The sequence below is a fragment of the Aulostomus chinensis genome, chromosome 23, assembly GCF_037954235.1.
Source record: "Aulostomus chinensis isolate RoL2024-O1b breed Wild chromosome 23, RoL_Achi_v1.0, whole genome shotgun sequence".
Lineage (NCBI taxonomy): Eukaryota > Metazoa > Chordata > Actinopteri > Syngnathiformes > Aulostomidae > Aulostomus > Aulostomus chinensis.
In genome coordinates this window covers 12,822,880-12,836,980 of record NC_141342.1, presented here as the reverse complement: position 1 = coordinate 12,836,980, position 14,101 = coordinate 12,822,880, and the positions used below count along the sequence as shown (strand labels likewise).

The 14,101-nt window shown below is 41.3% G+C and overlaps 1 protein-coding gene across 1 annotated transcript in view; it reads left to right on the top strand.

Moving 5' to 3' along the window:
• The window catches only part of svild (supervillin d), a 41,672-nt gene that overhangs the window by 18,489 nt on the left and 9,082 nt on the right, over nucleotides 1-14,101 (top strand). Inside the window, exons 4-11 of the mRNA XM_086194985.1 lie at nucleotides 2,418-2,476; nucleotides 4,428-4,516; nucleotides 6,036-6,138; nucleotides 7,161-7,624; nucleotides 7,729-7,864; nucleotides 13,266-13,413; nucleotides 13,768-13,851; nucleotides 14,003-14,089. Of these exons, the coding sequence (XP_086051111.1) occupies nucleotides 2,418-2,476; nucleotides 4,428-4,516; nucleotides 6,036-6,138; nucleotides 7,161-7,624; nucleotides 7,729-7,864; nucleotides 13,266-13,413; nucleotides 13,768-13,851; nucleotides 14,003-14,089 (1,170 nt within the window). The remainder of the gene's footprint in view (nucleotides 1-2,417; nucleotides 2,477-4,427; nucleotides 4,517-6,035; nucleotides 6,139-7,160; nucleotides 7,625-7,728; nucleotides 7,865-13,265; nucleotides 13,414-13,767; nucleotides 13,852-14,002; nucleotides 14,090-14,101) is intronic.

Genomic DNA, 14,101 nt, shown 5'->3' with positions numbered 1-14,101 from the left:
CTACTACATTGCAAATAGGATATAAAAAAAAACGACTATTCATTTTGAGTGGAGTATCCTTTTTATATTTGAGTATGTTTTTTTTTGTTTTTATAAAACCGTGATATAACACATATGCAAAAAAAAATGGAGAGAAAAATAAAATGTGATATAAATTTTCATTCATATTGCCCACCCCCAGTGTCAAAATACCATTTTAAATTGAAAATACTACTGGACTGAAGAAAACATCTGTTTAATACAGATACCTACAAAAATCACACTTCAGTGAAAACAAGAATAATGATTTAAATATTAACATTCCTTTTAATATCTCAAATCACGTCAGTGAAATCCAAGAGCCACACTTGCAAACTATTATAGTAGCAATGATGTTTTTTAATGGGATTTACAATAGTAGATCATTTAAAAGTTTGCGTGTCTGTATGTGCTGCATGTAAAACTCAGCATTTTTAACAGAAAACTAGTCAGGAATATTTTAGAAAGTGATCAACTGCAGTGTAGCAGTGTTGTAAGAAGGAAAGTTTCTTCAATTTAAGCGAACACTTCACTTTTTCCTTTAATCTCTTTCTCCCTCTCTCTCTTTTCTTTATCGGATGGATGATGCTGTAAAAAGATGAATGGGCCGAATCTAAAACCTGGAAAACTGCGTACTGAGTGGAATCACCAGTCCGCAATGCTTTGTCTTCAATCATCAGCAGTAAATCATAATAACTTCACGACCGCAGGAAATTGGAAACGTAATATAACCTATTGAGCTTCAATTCAGAGTTTGAGATGTCATTATATCTTTTTTTACTCTGCGTTGTGAGAGACTTGTAGTATTTGGTTATCTTTGGCAAGAGACCATTTTGGTGAAATGTCACATTGTCAAGCAATAAAAGTAGATTTAGAGAGGAAGAATGACATTAAGTATGCTGACTCCCAAAATTAATGTTGTTTTGAAATAACATTAACTTAAAGGATTTCTTCTCTTTTTTTTCCAGACTAGAACATTATACCCTCAGTTTGTTTTTGACTCAACTTTCTCACCCTAGGACTTTCTGTCACACGGACAGGTATACACAGTATATAATATATATAAAAAATAAAGCTGTTCATCTCCTGAAAACTCATTAAGTCTGGAGTCACTGCTGGAGAGAGAATGACATATACCCCGAATGTCTGAAGCCACTTCTCAAACCCACCTGAAGGCATTTCTTTCTTTCTTATCCATACCTCAGACACTGTAGAACTCAACTTCACCAAGGCCGTAAGATTTTATTTTTGTTTATGCTTTTCTGTCTGCATTTTTTTTCTCCAAGTTGCGCTGGTCCCCAGAGCCTAAATCTTCCACTTGGGTCAAGCAGATCAAGTGGACTCATGAGGCGTAGCCAGACTTTTGAGCATCCTTGCAATTGTTAGCAGGACTATGGAGAGAGAAAGTACCACATTTAAACACACGCCCTCACTTTTGAGGCCGGTTCACATATACCGGCTTAGCCCTGCCAGGGATCTGAGTGACAGGCGCCATGCGATAAGACAGGGGAGAGGCTGAGTGTCTTCGCAGCGAGCATTTTGGTCAGATGCAGGAACTGGTGGTGGCCAGCTGTCTTCCAGCTAATTCCCTTCTTTGCTACCTGGAGAGACGACAGGTCTCTCCTCCGAACACGGGACACAGCTCTTCCTGTCTGTCTTCACCGTTTATAGCAGTAACAGTATCAAATGGAATCCACTACACAGGAGGATTCGCGCACAATCAGACATGTTCTGGAGTCTGGTTAATTAAATGATTAATGCCGTGACGTCGGCTGATAAGGTGCCGTGTGCAAAGGACTATATAGGTTATAACACATCCCAAGGTATACGGGGCCTCCTAGCCAGCAGATGGAAAACTCGGCAGAAAAAGACGATTCCACAAATTTGAGTGACTTAAGTGTGAGAAAAATGTGAATGAGCAACTGTCTTCCCCTTGTGTCCTTTATCGCCCTCAGCGAATGACTCTGCACAGCCACATTTAAACTTTTCCACTCGCTCACCCACTCACTCACTCACTCACTCACTCACTCACAAGCAAAAATAGTCACAGGGAAAGCTGCATCTCAACTCTACTAAACCTGGCTCATGTCACCTGCACCTGAGCTTATCAAGTCACCAGTTATAAATGATGCGCTGTGTCATCTACTTGCAGTGTAAAGTGGTGGTTCTTTGAATGTTGCAGACCGGCACGTTGCAAGTAGTGTCACTTTTCCATGAGTCTTTTTGGTCGTAACTGCATTTAAGTTGACTTCCTGCCAAAGCAATTCTCTGCGCCCTTTGTCTTCTTCTTTTTTTTTTTCTTGCCTCCTTAATGGTGTGTGTGTGTGTGTGTGTGTGTGTGTGTGTGTGTGTGTGTGTGTGTGTGTGTGTGTGTGTGTGTGTGTGTGTGTGTCTTTCAGCTGATGAGATGTCTTTGGACTCCAAAAGGAGTATAACCTCCAAGATGTCTCATTTCAAGGTAGGGTGTTTTTGATTTTTTTTGACATTTACACACAGGGTTTTTCTTTTTGTTGTTTTTCATTCCTTTTGTATTCATGAGTCCACAGAGCTTTTGTGACATTTAATTGTGGGAAACCCTTTTTTGTTATCCAATCTCTGTTACTTCACCAGCGATTGATTTTTAACCTTGATTTAATGTTTAGACTTCAGGTTCCAAGCATGCCTGAGGCACAGTTTTTCTACTTTATAGCCCAACTAAGGAACTCATATCACATCACAGTTCTTCCGACCTCAGTGAGATCCAAGACTCTCCATTTTTGCCTTCAGTTCAAATTTCAGTGCTCAAAAATCTGCCAAAGCACAAAGCACTAATTCCAATCCAGGCTTCACGACATGCATTAAAAGCGGATGGGGGATGTCAAAGGTATGTCTATAGTTTTCTACGGCTAAAGGTTAATTCTTTTCATCTCCCTTGCTGATGTACTCTCAGCTTTTTCCAGTGCAGCTGGTGTATGCTTCAACCCCTTTTTTTGGGGGAAGATTGCTCCATTAATAACAAATCAAGCGGTTCCATACAGTGCTGAGCTGTCCCGCACCTGGATGCACACTTGGCCAAAGTCATGACTTCACACACACACACACACACACACACACACACACACACACACACACACACACACACACACACACACACACACAGTCCATAGAGGTCCTAAGACAGCGATGGGAAGAACAAATTAGAGTGATAGAAGATGCACTAAGGAACAAAACCTTGTTAATGTCCTATTTCCTTTGGGAGATATAAAAAATGAACTGAGTGTTGGGCTTTCCCCACGCTGCTTCACATTCAGAAGTGGGTAGGTTTCACAATATTGGATGTAAATAGCTTTTCTATCTTGGCCTTCACAGACCAGGATCAGTGCCAAGCTTGGCCAAGTGAACCCAGATGGCAGCAAAAAAAAACTGCTGGGAAAACTGACTCCCACAAAACTTCCAATCACACTGCACACTTTGTTTCTCTTCTTATCCAGCCGTTATTATGACCTCAATATTTTATTTTTTTTTATTTCACTGTCGATCACCTCGTAGCAGTCAGGAAAACCCCTTCACTCATTCTCTTGTCATCCCTCTCCTACATCGACGCTGTTGAAAGCTGGTGAGTCAGTGTCTCCGACAGCAGGGACACTGAAAGACAGGTTACAACAGTATAATAAAATGTGCACATGGAGACACCTGAAGGACGCTGCAGCTCATTTATTGACTGATTCTTCCTGACTATGAAACTTGTTTTTCATAAGGCAGCGCACTCGTGTTTCGGTCAGCTTCGAAGTGTGTGGAAAAAGCATCTGATTCTGAAAGCACAGTGAGAAAAAGCAGCGGTTGATTTCCGTCCCTGTAATCGCAGCTGGAGATCCGCTTCTCTTCCCCAGGTCACCTCAGGGATTGTTTGCTGAAAAAGGTCTTTTACAGCTGCGTGGTTCACAGTGTGAGCACAAACACATCAAGGGAGAGGGAGAGAGACACTTGAATCTCTTATTATTTTGTTTAAATATCTTTTTTTTTTTTAACAGCGCAGTTCTGGTTTCATAAACATTAACCACTCATTGTTGATTTATAAAGCGCATGTACCAGTCAGGAATAACACAAGGAATTAACCCCCTATTGTTTAATGCATCTATAAATGGAAAATGGAAGTATGTTGCACCCAGAGGAAGTAATATTGAACTTTGGAGATGAGGGAAAAATATAGAAACAAACTATAATAATTCCCTCGAGGGGACGGACATTGCTTTAAAGTGGAAAATGCATTAACAGCATCACTCATTCCTCCCTCTTGTAGCTTTTACTGTATTTACTCAGGGTGGTATTTGCTCTTAGCACATACTTCACAATCCCTTTCATACTACAGCTTTGATTTACCTCAAAGCAACGGGGACCAAACTCCAGGTGTAACTTCTCTCTTCCTGTAGGATCTTGAGGATGGAAGCAGTGGTCAGCATGCAAGAGACCAAGTGAACCGTCTACTCATCAGTAGTGATGAAGAAGAGGCCTCTACCAGGTTGATGATGTCACACTTTTTATGTCACCGTTCTGTTTGACTTTTCAAAATCGTCTTTTCTCATTGATCGGATACAGATTTTCATTGGCTGTGACATACAACATATACAATAAAACTAACAGACACATGCACAAACGGGCTGATCTGAGATCAGGGGACATTTCAGGCCAATTCAAAGGAGAGCTCGAGTTTAATCAGGATTCCCAGTACACCCCACATCAGCATGAATAGATATCCTCGCTGGAGTTGCTCTTTTTTTTTCCATCACTGAACTATGTTGTACAGTAAAATCTACTGAAGGATTGAATTCCTCCATGTAATATTTACAAAGAAATCTGGGGAAAATGCCAGAAATCTTGCGCATTAAATAAAATCAAACAAAACCCTGATGTGGCCTTTTATTGGAATCCCCTCCACAAACACTTGTCTTTTGTGCAAATTGGCCTGTTAATTTTTGTATAATCCTGCTGAAACACAGACAAACACACGGCATTAAAAAAAAACAAAAAACAAAACATTACCTCTTTAGCTGAGGTAACCAGATAAACCTGCAGTGCTAGCTCAATTACTACATAATAGCACACAAACACTCAGGGCTTTGTGGTTGCCATGGTGATCCACGCCAGATTATAGTTAATAGCTGCAGCAGTTGGAGCCAGACTGTATTTAGCTGTAACCACTGGAGTGAAGAATCTGGTGTATGCGTGTGTCTGTTGATAGGTTTGAAATATAATTAAGCTCATCCTTGGTTTGGCTGATATAATGATTATATTCCGCGTAACGATTAAAAATTGCACCGCAAAAGTTTGACTCTCATGTGATCTTGCAAATTCTGCTGCCTCAGAAAGTGACCTAATGTTGGTCGACGTGGAGAAGGAGAGTCAAGTTGTAAATACAGAGCAGGAGAAGGCCTCCCATCCATAATCAGATGTGATGTACAGTATCGTTACCATGATATACAATTACAAACCATGGGTTTGTCAGTTCTCAACAATTTTGTGTTATGGCTTCATGCTCAGGAACAAAAATAATCTAAAAAAAAAAATAACAGTTATGAAATCACAAATATTCTAAAAGCTAAAGTGAATGTTTCTGAGATGAGCAGAGTTTCCCGAAGGTTAAAAATGTAAATGGCATGATTAAAGGTACATTTCACAGGTTTTCAATCACTTTTTTTTCAAACCTGCAAATGAACGATGTTTAACTTGTCTGTATTTGAGGGCTAAACCCTGCTGAGTGACACAAAACACGTCATCTGGTGAACTCTGGGAGTGTTTGAACTCCAAATTATACATCAGCAGCACTATACAGCACTACAGCATATACAGCACATCCGATCAGCTCTTCCAAAATGAACAGTCCATTAACTTGACACCAATGCCAAAATTGATATTACTCAGCAGAGTAACAGTGACATAACCGTCTCCCGTTTCACCTTGACGTCAGACGTTTCGTATAACTCCGTTGTGTCAAGTCTGCGTTGTTTTCATCTCTCAACCATTTCTTTTTGATACCTCAGCTTTCCTCGGTCTTGTAAAAGCAAGCAAATGGAAGAAAAACAGACTCCAGATGAACCTCTATGGAAGGGGCAATGTGAAATTGATGCGGGGGAAGAAAAAAAGGTCAGTCTTTCATCTTTTCAGATTTATTCCATATTTAGACAAATTCGATTTTATTTGAACATGTGATGTTTCTAATTTTTCAACAGTACTTTTGATTTGTATTGCAAATTCAGCCGCACACACACATTCTTAAACTCCCACAGTCATTTGCATCAAAACATAGCTAATATTATAATCTCTGTGTTTAACCCAGACCTTGAACTTTGCTCCATGTCTGTGGAATTGACAAATCGTTGTTATGTAACACAGATAACATAAGGAAAGCATGTACTTGGAGACTGTGTACGTATATCAGGCGGTCCAGCCGAACCACCTGGCCGGCTTTGCTCTTTCACACCCAGCTGGCATCCATATCTGCTGCTTCATTCATCTCCTTAATCAGCACTCCCTCATAACCTTTGCTCCTCCAGATGTCTGCAATTGCTCCAGCTGCTATTGTGACATGTACAAAGTAGCGCAAGACACACACACACACACACACACACACACACACACACACACTTAGATCATTAGATCGTTTCATTTTAATGTTTCACATACAGGTATGTGTCCTATCTTTTAGTTTGAAACCCATAAAATTAATACATAATCACAACATTTGTCAGATTTTATGGTGTTTTTAATGACAAAAGTCTTCGATCTTAGAATAGCAACATGTGTTTTTCATTGACGTGTTTTAAAAAGTTCCAAGCTAGGTCTTAAAGATGTACTGACAGAAAAATAAAACAACATAAATCTTTCCCAGTCCTTGTTGCCAGGCAAACACATATCCGTCACATTTTTCATTTTCCCCTCACATTTGTGTGCCTGACCTCCCACGCTGCTCATCTGACCTGCAAACCCAGAGCTTCTTGATAATGAAAGCAAAGGTACTTTTAGGGTGTGAGACTCTGAGATAAGTTAGAACTTAATTATGGAAGAGCTGAAAGAAGAAAATGCAGTGCTAGGAATAGATCACATTTTAATATGTAGTATTGCTACTTTGATAGTCTCATCCAGATGTTCTCTCCTCTCCTTGTCAGCCTACCTTGCTGCAGCGCCAAGACTCCGGACAGCGAGGCATCAAGGGAATCCTAAAGAAAAGCCGCTCCACTAGTGTGGAATCTGACCAGAGCGAGGGTTCGATGCCGGAGTGTGCACCTGTTCGACAAAGCAGCGTCACCCTCAGCCATCCAGAGAGCGAGGAGGAGGAAGAGGAGCTGGGCGAGTTAGAGGACGAGGTCAATGGTGGAAATGAAAAAGAGGACGAGTCATTTGTTGATGATGATGACTATAATGAGGAGGAAGAGGAGGAGGAAGGGGAAGAGAGCTTTAGCATGGAGAGACAGCAGAGTGAGGGCAGCAGCAGTGGCAGTCGGGGGAGTTATGAGGAGATGCTGAGCCCCTCCCCTGATGAGAGCCTGGAGAAGTCCTCCACTGTGTCTGAGGACGTGGAGGAGCTGGAGAGCAGTTTGGATGGAAGCATGGGTTCCTCTCTCAAACACAGGTCATTGAATCCCACAGGCCGCATGCTTAACAATAAAGGTCTGAGCAGGAGACCCAAATGCCTCCATTTTGAGAGTAATTAATGGGTTTATGGCCTTTTTCTAGACTGGCAGAGTTACACAGTGGCGAAGGTGAGAAGAGGGATTGTATAAAGAAGCCCAAGCCTTCGGAGCTGATTCAGACATCACTGGCTGATCGCTTCAACCAGCTCCAAGATGCTGAAAACGCCTGGAGGAAAAAGGTGAGTGTTTTGTTTTGTTTTTTTCATCATTGAACAAAAAGTAGGTGAGCAAGAAGAAATAACATAAAATCCTTTTTGTCAGTCTGCTTTGAAACATCTGTTTGCTTTCTTTTTTAAAGCCTAATGTAATGTAATGTAATTATAGCCTCATGTAGTTCCCTCTTGACTTCTTATAGCAGAGAAATCTTTCTCTCTCTGCATGGACTGTGGACACATTTCTTCCTCTGCTGAATCAGCTTATTTCTCTGAGTTGCAGCCAAAAGGGTGTGAGCTTAACAGGGCTCAGGGGCACAGCAAATTTTGGAGTGGTAATGCCAAAGGTTCAGGCTTTAGCTAGCCTCCCAATGAGTAAAAGAACACACACACACACACACACACACACACACACACACACACACACACACACACACACACACATCCTTCTCCCTAGTAAAAATAAAACCCAATGTTAAGACCAAACACCTACAAACCTTCTAAACCAATGCTTACTTCCTTTGCTGTTTTTTTGCACTCTCCCTCCCTCACTTCTCGCCTTCTTGTTAAAAAATCCTCACATGAACAGGCTTTTGTACTCCACACACCCCTTTATTTTATCTTTGCGTTCTCCTTATTTTGCAGTATCTCGAGTGTGTGTGTGTGTGTGTGTGTGTGTGTGTGTGAGTTTATCTCTTTGCTTGCTCAGCTATGTTTGTCTAGATTCAAAAACATTTAAAAGGAACACATGTTTTAAGTGGCCTACGAGAAGAGCATGCAGGTTTCTACACGCTCCTCTGCTCTACATCACTTCGCCTGTACTAACAAGACCACCACTGCTGACTATTCAGATGGAAAATACTTGGACCATTCCATGGACAGTGAAGGAATACTGCGTTACTATAGTAGTGCACAAACACCCTAACAAGTTTATCCCCTAGTTGAACACCAATATAACAAAATTCACTTTATAAGTCATTACACATGTTTGATTGCAGCCCCAGTCAAATAAAAGACTGATGTCATTTCATATTTTAGTCTGCCTTCAAGATAAATCATCACAAAATCCATGAAAATTTATCGTCCCTTCATTAAATACGCAGAAACACACACAGAGCAAAAGCATCTGACTGATGTCCAGAAGTCTCCAGATTTCTTCCAATAATTAAATCTGAGGTCGTGCCCTGTGAATCAGTCTGGAACCTGAGCTGTTCTAGTCTTTCAAAACTATCACCTGAGCTGTGGATCAACACAGTTTGGTTAAATTATTAAAATTCATGCCTTGTCAGTTATAGCTTTGGGATTAGCTTTGGACTATTCTTGATCCAGGTTCAATTTATCTCCGGAGAAAAGAACCAGATCGGTTTTCATTTCTAGGTTTGTCATTGTATCTCCCACGCCGAGGCCGAGCAGATGTTGTTGCTCTTTGGGCTGATATGTGGGAGACCAGGGAATGTAACATGCATGGTACATATCATGGTCATCTCCAACCAGCTCCAGATGTTTCCTGTTATGCCTGCTGAACTGCTCTATACACCACGGCTGTGTTGTAAAAAATGAGGCCGTATCATAAAATTGATTTTAAATAGGGTCTGTTTAGTCTTTATGATTATATATCAAAAGTTATGTTGACTCTAATGACACATTAATACAAACTAAGAAAACATTTGCAGTACAGCTTTTACATCCTCCAGGTACAGCAGGACTGAGTCTACGGCAACTTCAAAAGGAATTATTCAGATTTCTCCTATGTATACGGGGTGCATCTATAATGTCTCTCCATCAGGGTGCTTTCTCATCCCACTGGATACTACAGGGAAAGATTCAGCTGTTTACTTGCTGTTTAGCACCTTTTTTTTGGGGGGGGGGGGGGGGTTGGTGACACTATCTTGTGCTACTCTCACTTTTCCCACTCGCCTTCATGCCTCTGTCTGGAATAGATTAGTCATGCATCTGCCTCAAGTGCCACAGATTTTACAGCAGACAGCCAATTGCACGACACCGGATTCTGAACCATCTACAGACAAGTGGTGAAAAGGTGTCTTTTTTGGGGGGGGGAGCTCAAGTGGGAGAGGGAGTGCTGTGACCTATGAGACCCGTCTCACTCCATGGAAATAGTAACCATATTTATGTTCCAAGAATATAAATTCAAATAAAATCAATCCATTGCTAATTGCTTACTCGGGTCTGACTTCTGTCCAAGAGTCCAAACACTTGACTGCAGCTCTCCTAGAGATACTCCAGCCCATTAACTCTAATGATCAGTTGGAAAAATTGTCCCAGTTTTAACGATTCCTGGAAAATTTGTCTGAGATATTCAACTAACGAAGAGTTGATTGTCTCCAGTACTGTGGCATTATTGAATTGGACTCTTTAATGAGCAGTTTTACAGGACAAATATCTGTTGACAGCTAATGCAGTCTATGTCCCCTTTCCTTTGTCTCTCTAACTTGTTTCACATTTTAAACTGACCGTGGTTCCTTCCTTGGTAGTGCTAATTTCTGCTCACTCCACATCTGTTTCAATCTAATGTTACCCTCCTGTCCTCTCCTCATTTTCCTTCCTCTTCTCCTACCTTCCCGCCTCCTTGTACCCCTAGTTCCAGTTATGTCTTACCTCCAGACTTCCCTTTCTTTGACACCTGCCTGTCAACCTTTCCTAATATCTAGAGGTGAGTGTGTACATGTACTGTATGTTTGCATGGATTTTATTGATTACATTTATTTTTTGTCTTTATTTCCCTGCCTGTATGTACTCTGGACAATCTCTCACCACAGAAATCAGAGCTTTCAACACGCTTGCTGTTGCTACAAGAATGTGGTTTGCTGACCCTCATTTGCTAGATGTATATCAGTGGTTTGGCTGTGGTGCTGCCTGCTTCGTACAGTAAAGGCAGGACTTAGGAAAATGGTTTCCTGTGGGAATAAGAGGCCCAAGCCCTTTTCCTTTTCGACCTTTCTCTCTGGGGTCCTGTCAGGCCAAGGTATTTCCCCTCTGTGATTGACTCCAGAGACGGGCCGCTAGCTGGAGGGGCTGTGTCACTCTGCATGTGTGTGAGAGAATGATTTAGGACCATGTGATCGGACGGATATTGTAGTTTATTGTTATTGTGCTGAGAAGCAGAGTACAAGCATAAGAGTATTTATAGAGAGAAAAAAACAAGGCTAAATAATCCCATTGTACTGCGCTGGATTGTTGATCCATACAAAAAGAATTTCATCAAGTCAGAAGAATTCTAAAATGTACAACGTGTGCAGAGAGGACCTGTCGAAAGATCTGTTATTCACTTCAAAGTTGACTTTGATTTCTTGTCCAAGTGTGTTGTCACAGCGCAGTTGCCAGTATAATTAAACATCTTTCCTTGAATCTTTGTTTTGTGTCATGCAAATATTTGACCACACTTTGCAACAATATGTTTGACATTAGTGTTCAAATAAATCTGTTACCACTTGTACCTTTGCCTGCGTATATGGTGGGGGGATGACTAGGTTATGTGAAGGAAGCTGGTGTTTTTCCATTAATTGTTTTAATATTCCAGCATGTTTTAGATTAATTCAGGACAAATAACACATCGGTTAACACCAGCTGATGTGTGACGGCTCATATTTCCAACTACTTCCTTGCCAGGCTGAAATATGTAATAGACCAGGATTGATCGTGTTTCTCAGCCGTCTGTCACCCCCACCAACCTGCGTACACAGAAGCACTGTGGAGACATGAAAATACACAAGGATGCACTAAGAAGGAGGCAGGTTGTAGGCAGATATAAAGATGAACAACACAGCCAAAAGAAAAAAAACATGCTCTGCATTCATTAGATGTCAAGAATAAACCCGATGCATGTGACACTGAACAAGTGATTACATTTATTTAATGTCAGATTGAGTGCACAGAGTCAAGCAAGCTTTTCCTTTTTGCAGTGCCACATTGACATTAGTTTGGCTTAAGTTCACTTACTCTAAAACATCTTTTTCTCTTTAAGGCTGCTGCTGACATCTGTGAATGTTTAACTTGGCTTCTCTTCGGAGCTTACAGTACAGATGACGCGACGAGTTTCAGTTGACAGTCAGCAAATCACACAGACCATATCCATCCACAGAGAAACTTCCTAGATGTAAGAAGCTATTTGGTATGACTATCCCCGGTCATTTCTTAAGTACTTTCATCCACTGTTACACAAGCTGTTGCAGTGTTTCTCTCGTATGAAGAAATACTGTGTGTTACACAGCTCGGCTCCTGTCCAGTCTCCTTTCTACAGTCAAGAAATTCTCACATTTTAATTATGGAACAGCTTCTAGTCTTTTTGTGTGTTTTTCTGCTGTAATGCAAAGATACAGGTTTGTGTCTGCAAGACTAAACCGTGCATAACTGCTCTAGAGAAGAAGGCAACACCCCGCCATGAATTGCTCCTTTAGTGGTGAAGAAATAAGGGATGGCAGCCAGTAAAAATCCATTCAGGGTGATAAAACGCTTGAGATATTTATGTGAAGAATGTCATTAATTACTGTAACACATATTCTGGGGTCCAGTCAGACCGAGGAGGTGGTGGTGGGGGGTTCAATTTAACGTCTGTTAATTCATTTTTAATAGAAGAGTTCAGGTGCAAAGGTGGCAGCAGGAGTAAAACATATAAGTATCATTCTACTGACTAATGGCTGATGAATGACCGCAGTAATTTTAGTGTTTTTCTTTCAGGACTCATTCTTCATTAGTCATTAAGCTGCTGCTGCTGCTGCTGAAGTTGTTGGTTTTGGAGGAAACAGAGCACCCACATTCAGACGCTATTATGGATAGAGTTCCATCGTCATGCCACCAGTAGCCCCTCTGGTATCCTCATGTGACCTTCCACTGTAGTCTCCCCAACCTTGAGCAGGAGAGAGAGAGAGAGAGACCAAGATCCCTTGACAGTGTTGGTAGCATAGTCACAATGACAGTACTTACGTACTGACACTGAGCAAGTATAATGGTAGCACATTAGCATGCGAGGATGTACTCTAAGGGGGCCAGTAAATGTGTTTATTCATAAACCGAAGTAACGGAGATACTGATATTTTTAACTGATGAATGAAAAGTCAAAGATTCCTCATTAATGTGCATATCACTTACTGAGCTATTGAACATCTTGACATCTGTTGGCATCTGGTAATCATTAGGGGCAAATTTTATAGGGATTCATCCATTAGCGGTCCCAAGTCTCCCTTCAAAGCTTACCCTGTCACGCGGCTGGTGGTACTAGTGGAAAAGGTGATCATAGTGGGTGGGTGTCATCGTCTTTGAACCGTGAATGTACAATCTTTCATTACACTCAGTCATCATCAGCAGCATTTGATCTATTTCTGGCTTTGGTAAATTAACAAACCAAAATTGCTACGTGTCTACTGTGAAAATAGTCCCAATGCTAAATCTAACGTTGAACTATTTTTTGCAGAAATCCAGTGTAGATATGGGTCCCAAGATGTCGCTGGCAGAGAGGATGAAGATCCTCAAGGACAAGGAGGAGCAGTGGAAGAGCAGAGGCAAAGGAGCCGCCAACGACTCCATCCAGTTCACTGTGGCTGGACGCATGGCCAAGAGAGGTACCGCTGCAATGGTTGTGTTCACTCATTCACTCTGCTCAATGGTGCGTGATGAATCAAATAAGTCCTGCAGACCTTCATGCTACCATGTGACTTGTGCATTCCAGGACCTTTTATTGAACTTTTCTAAAAGAGTGCAGCTGAAAAATAATGCATTGGTCTTGTCTGGAATAACACAGTAAGCTGCAACATGTATTTTTAAGACCCAAACGATCCTCTGATATGCATTTTGACTGATTTGACATTTGCTCTTGTGAACACATACGCTCCTGCGGTGGTTTGGATAGTTTCTTCTGTCCCATGTGACCTGTGAAGTCACAACCTCACAGTGAATCCCTTGTCATGTTTCACCAGGTCTTGTGACAGACAGGGGGAAGGAGGAGTCCGTTCTCACCCCCGTCAAGAAGTCCAATGCCACACCTGTAAAGCCACATGAAGGTAGGAGTCGTGTGTGAGGCACGCAGTCGAACATGTCTAAAAATCAGCGTTTGAATGCTTGAAAGACATTAATACTGTAATTGTGATGTTATGACTCATGTCACAAAGCATCTGGAATTTAAGAATAACGCAAACTGTTTGTTATGGACAGAAATCTCCAGTAGAACTGATGTCAAGGTGGAAGGAGATAAACGACTCGACAAACTTGAGTCCTTCCTCGACAAGCTTCACAACAAAGGTAACAATTTCC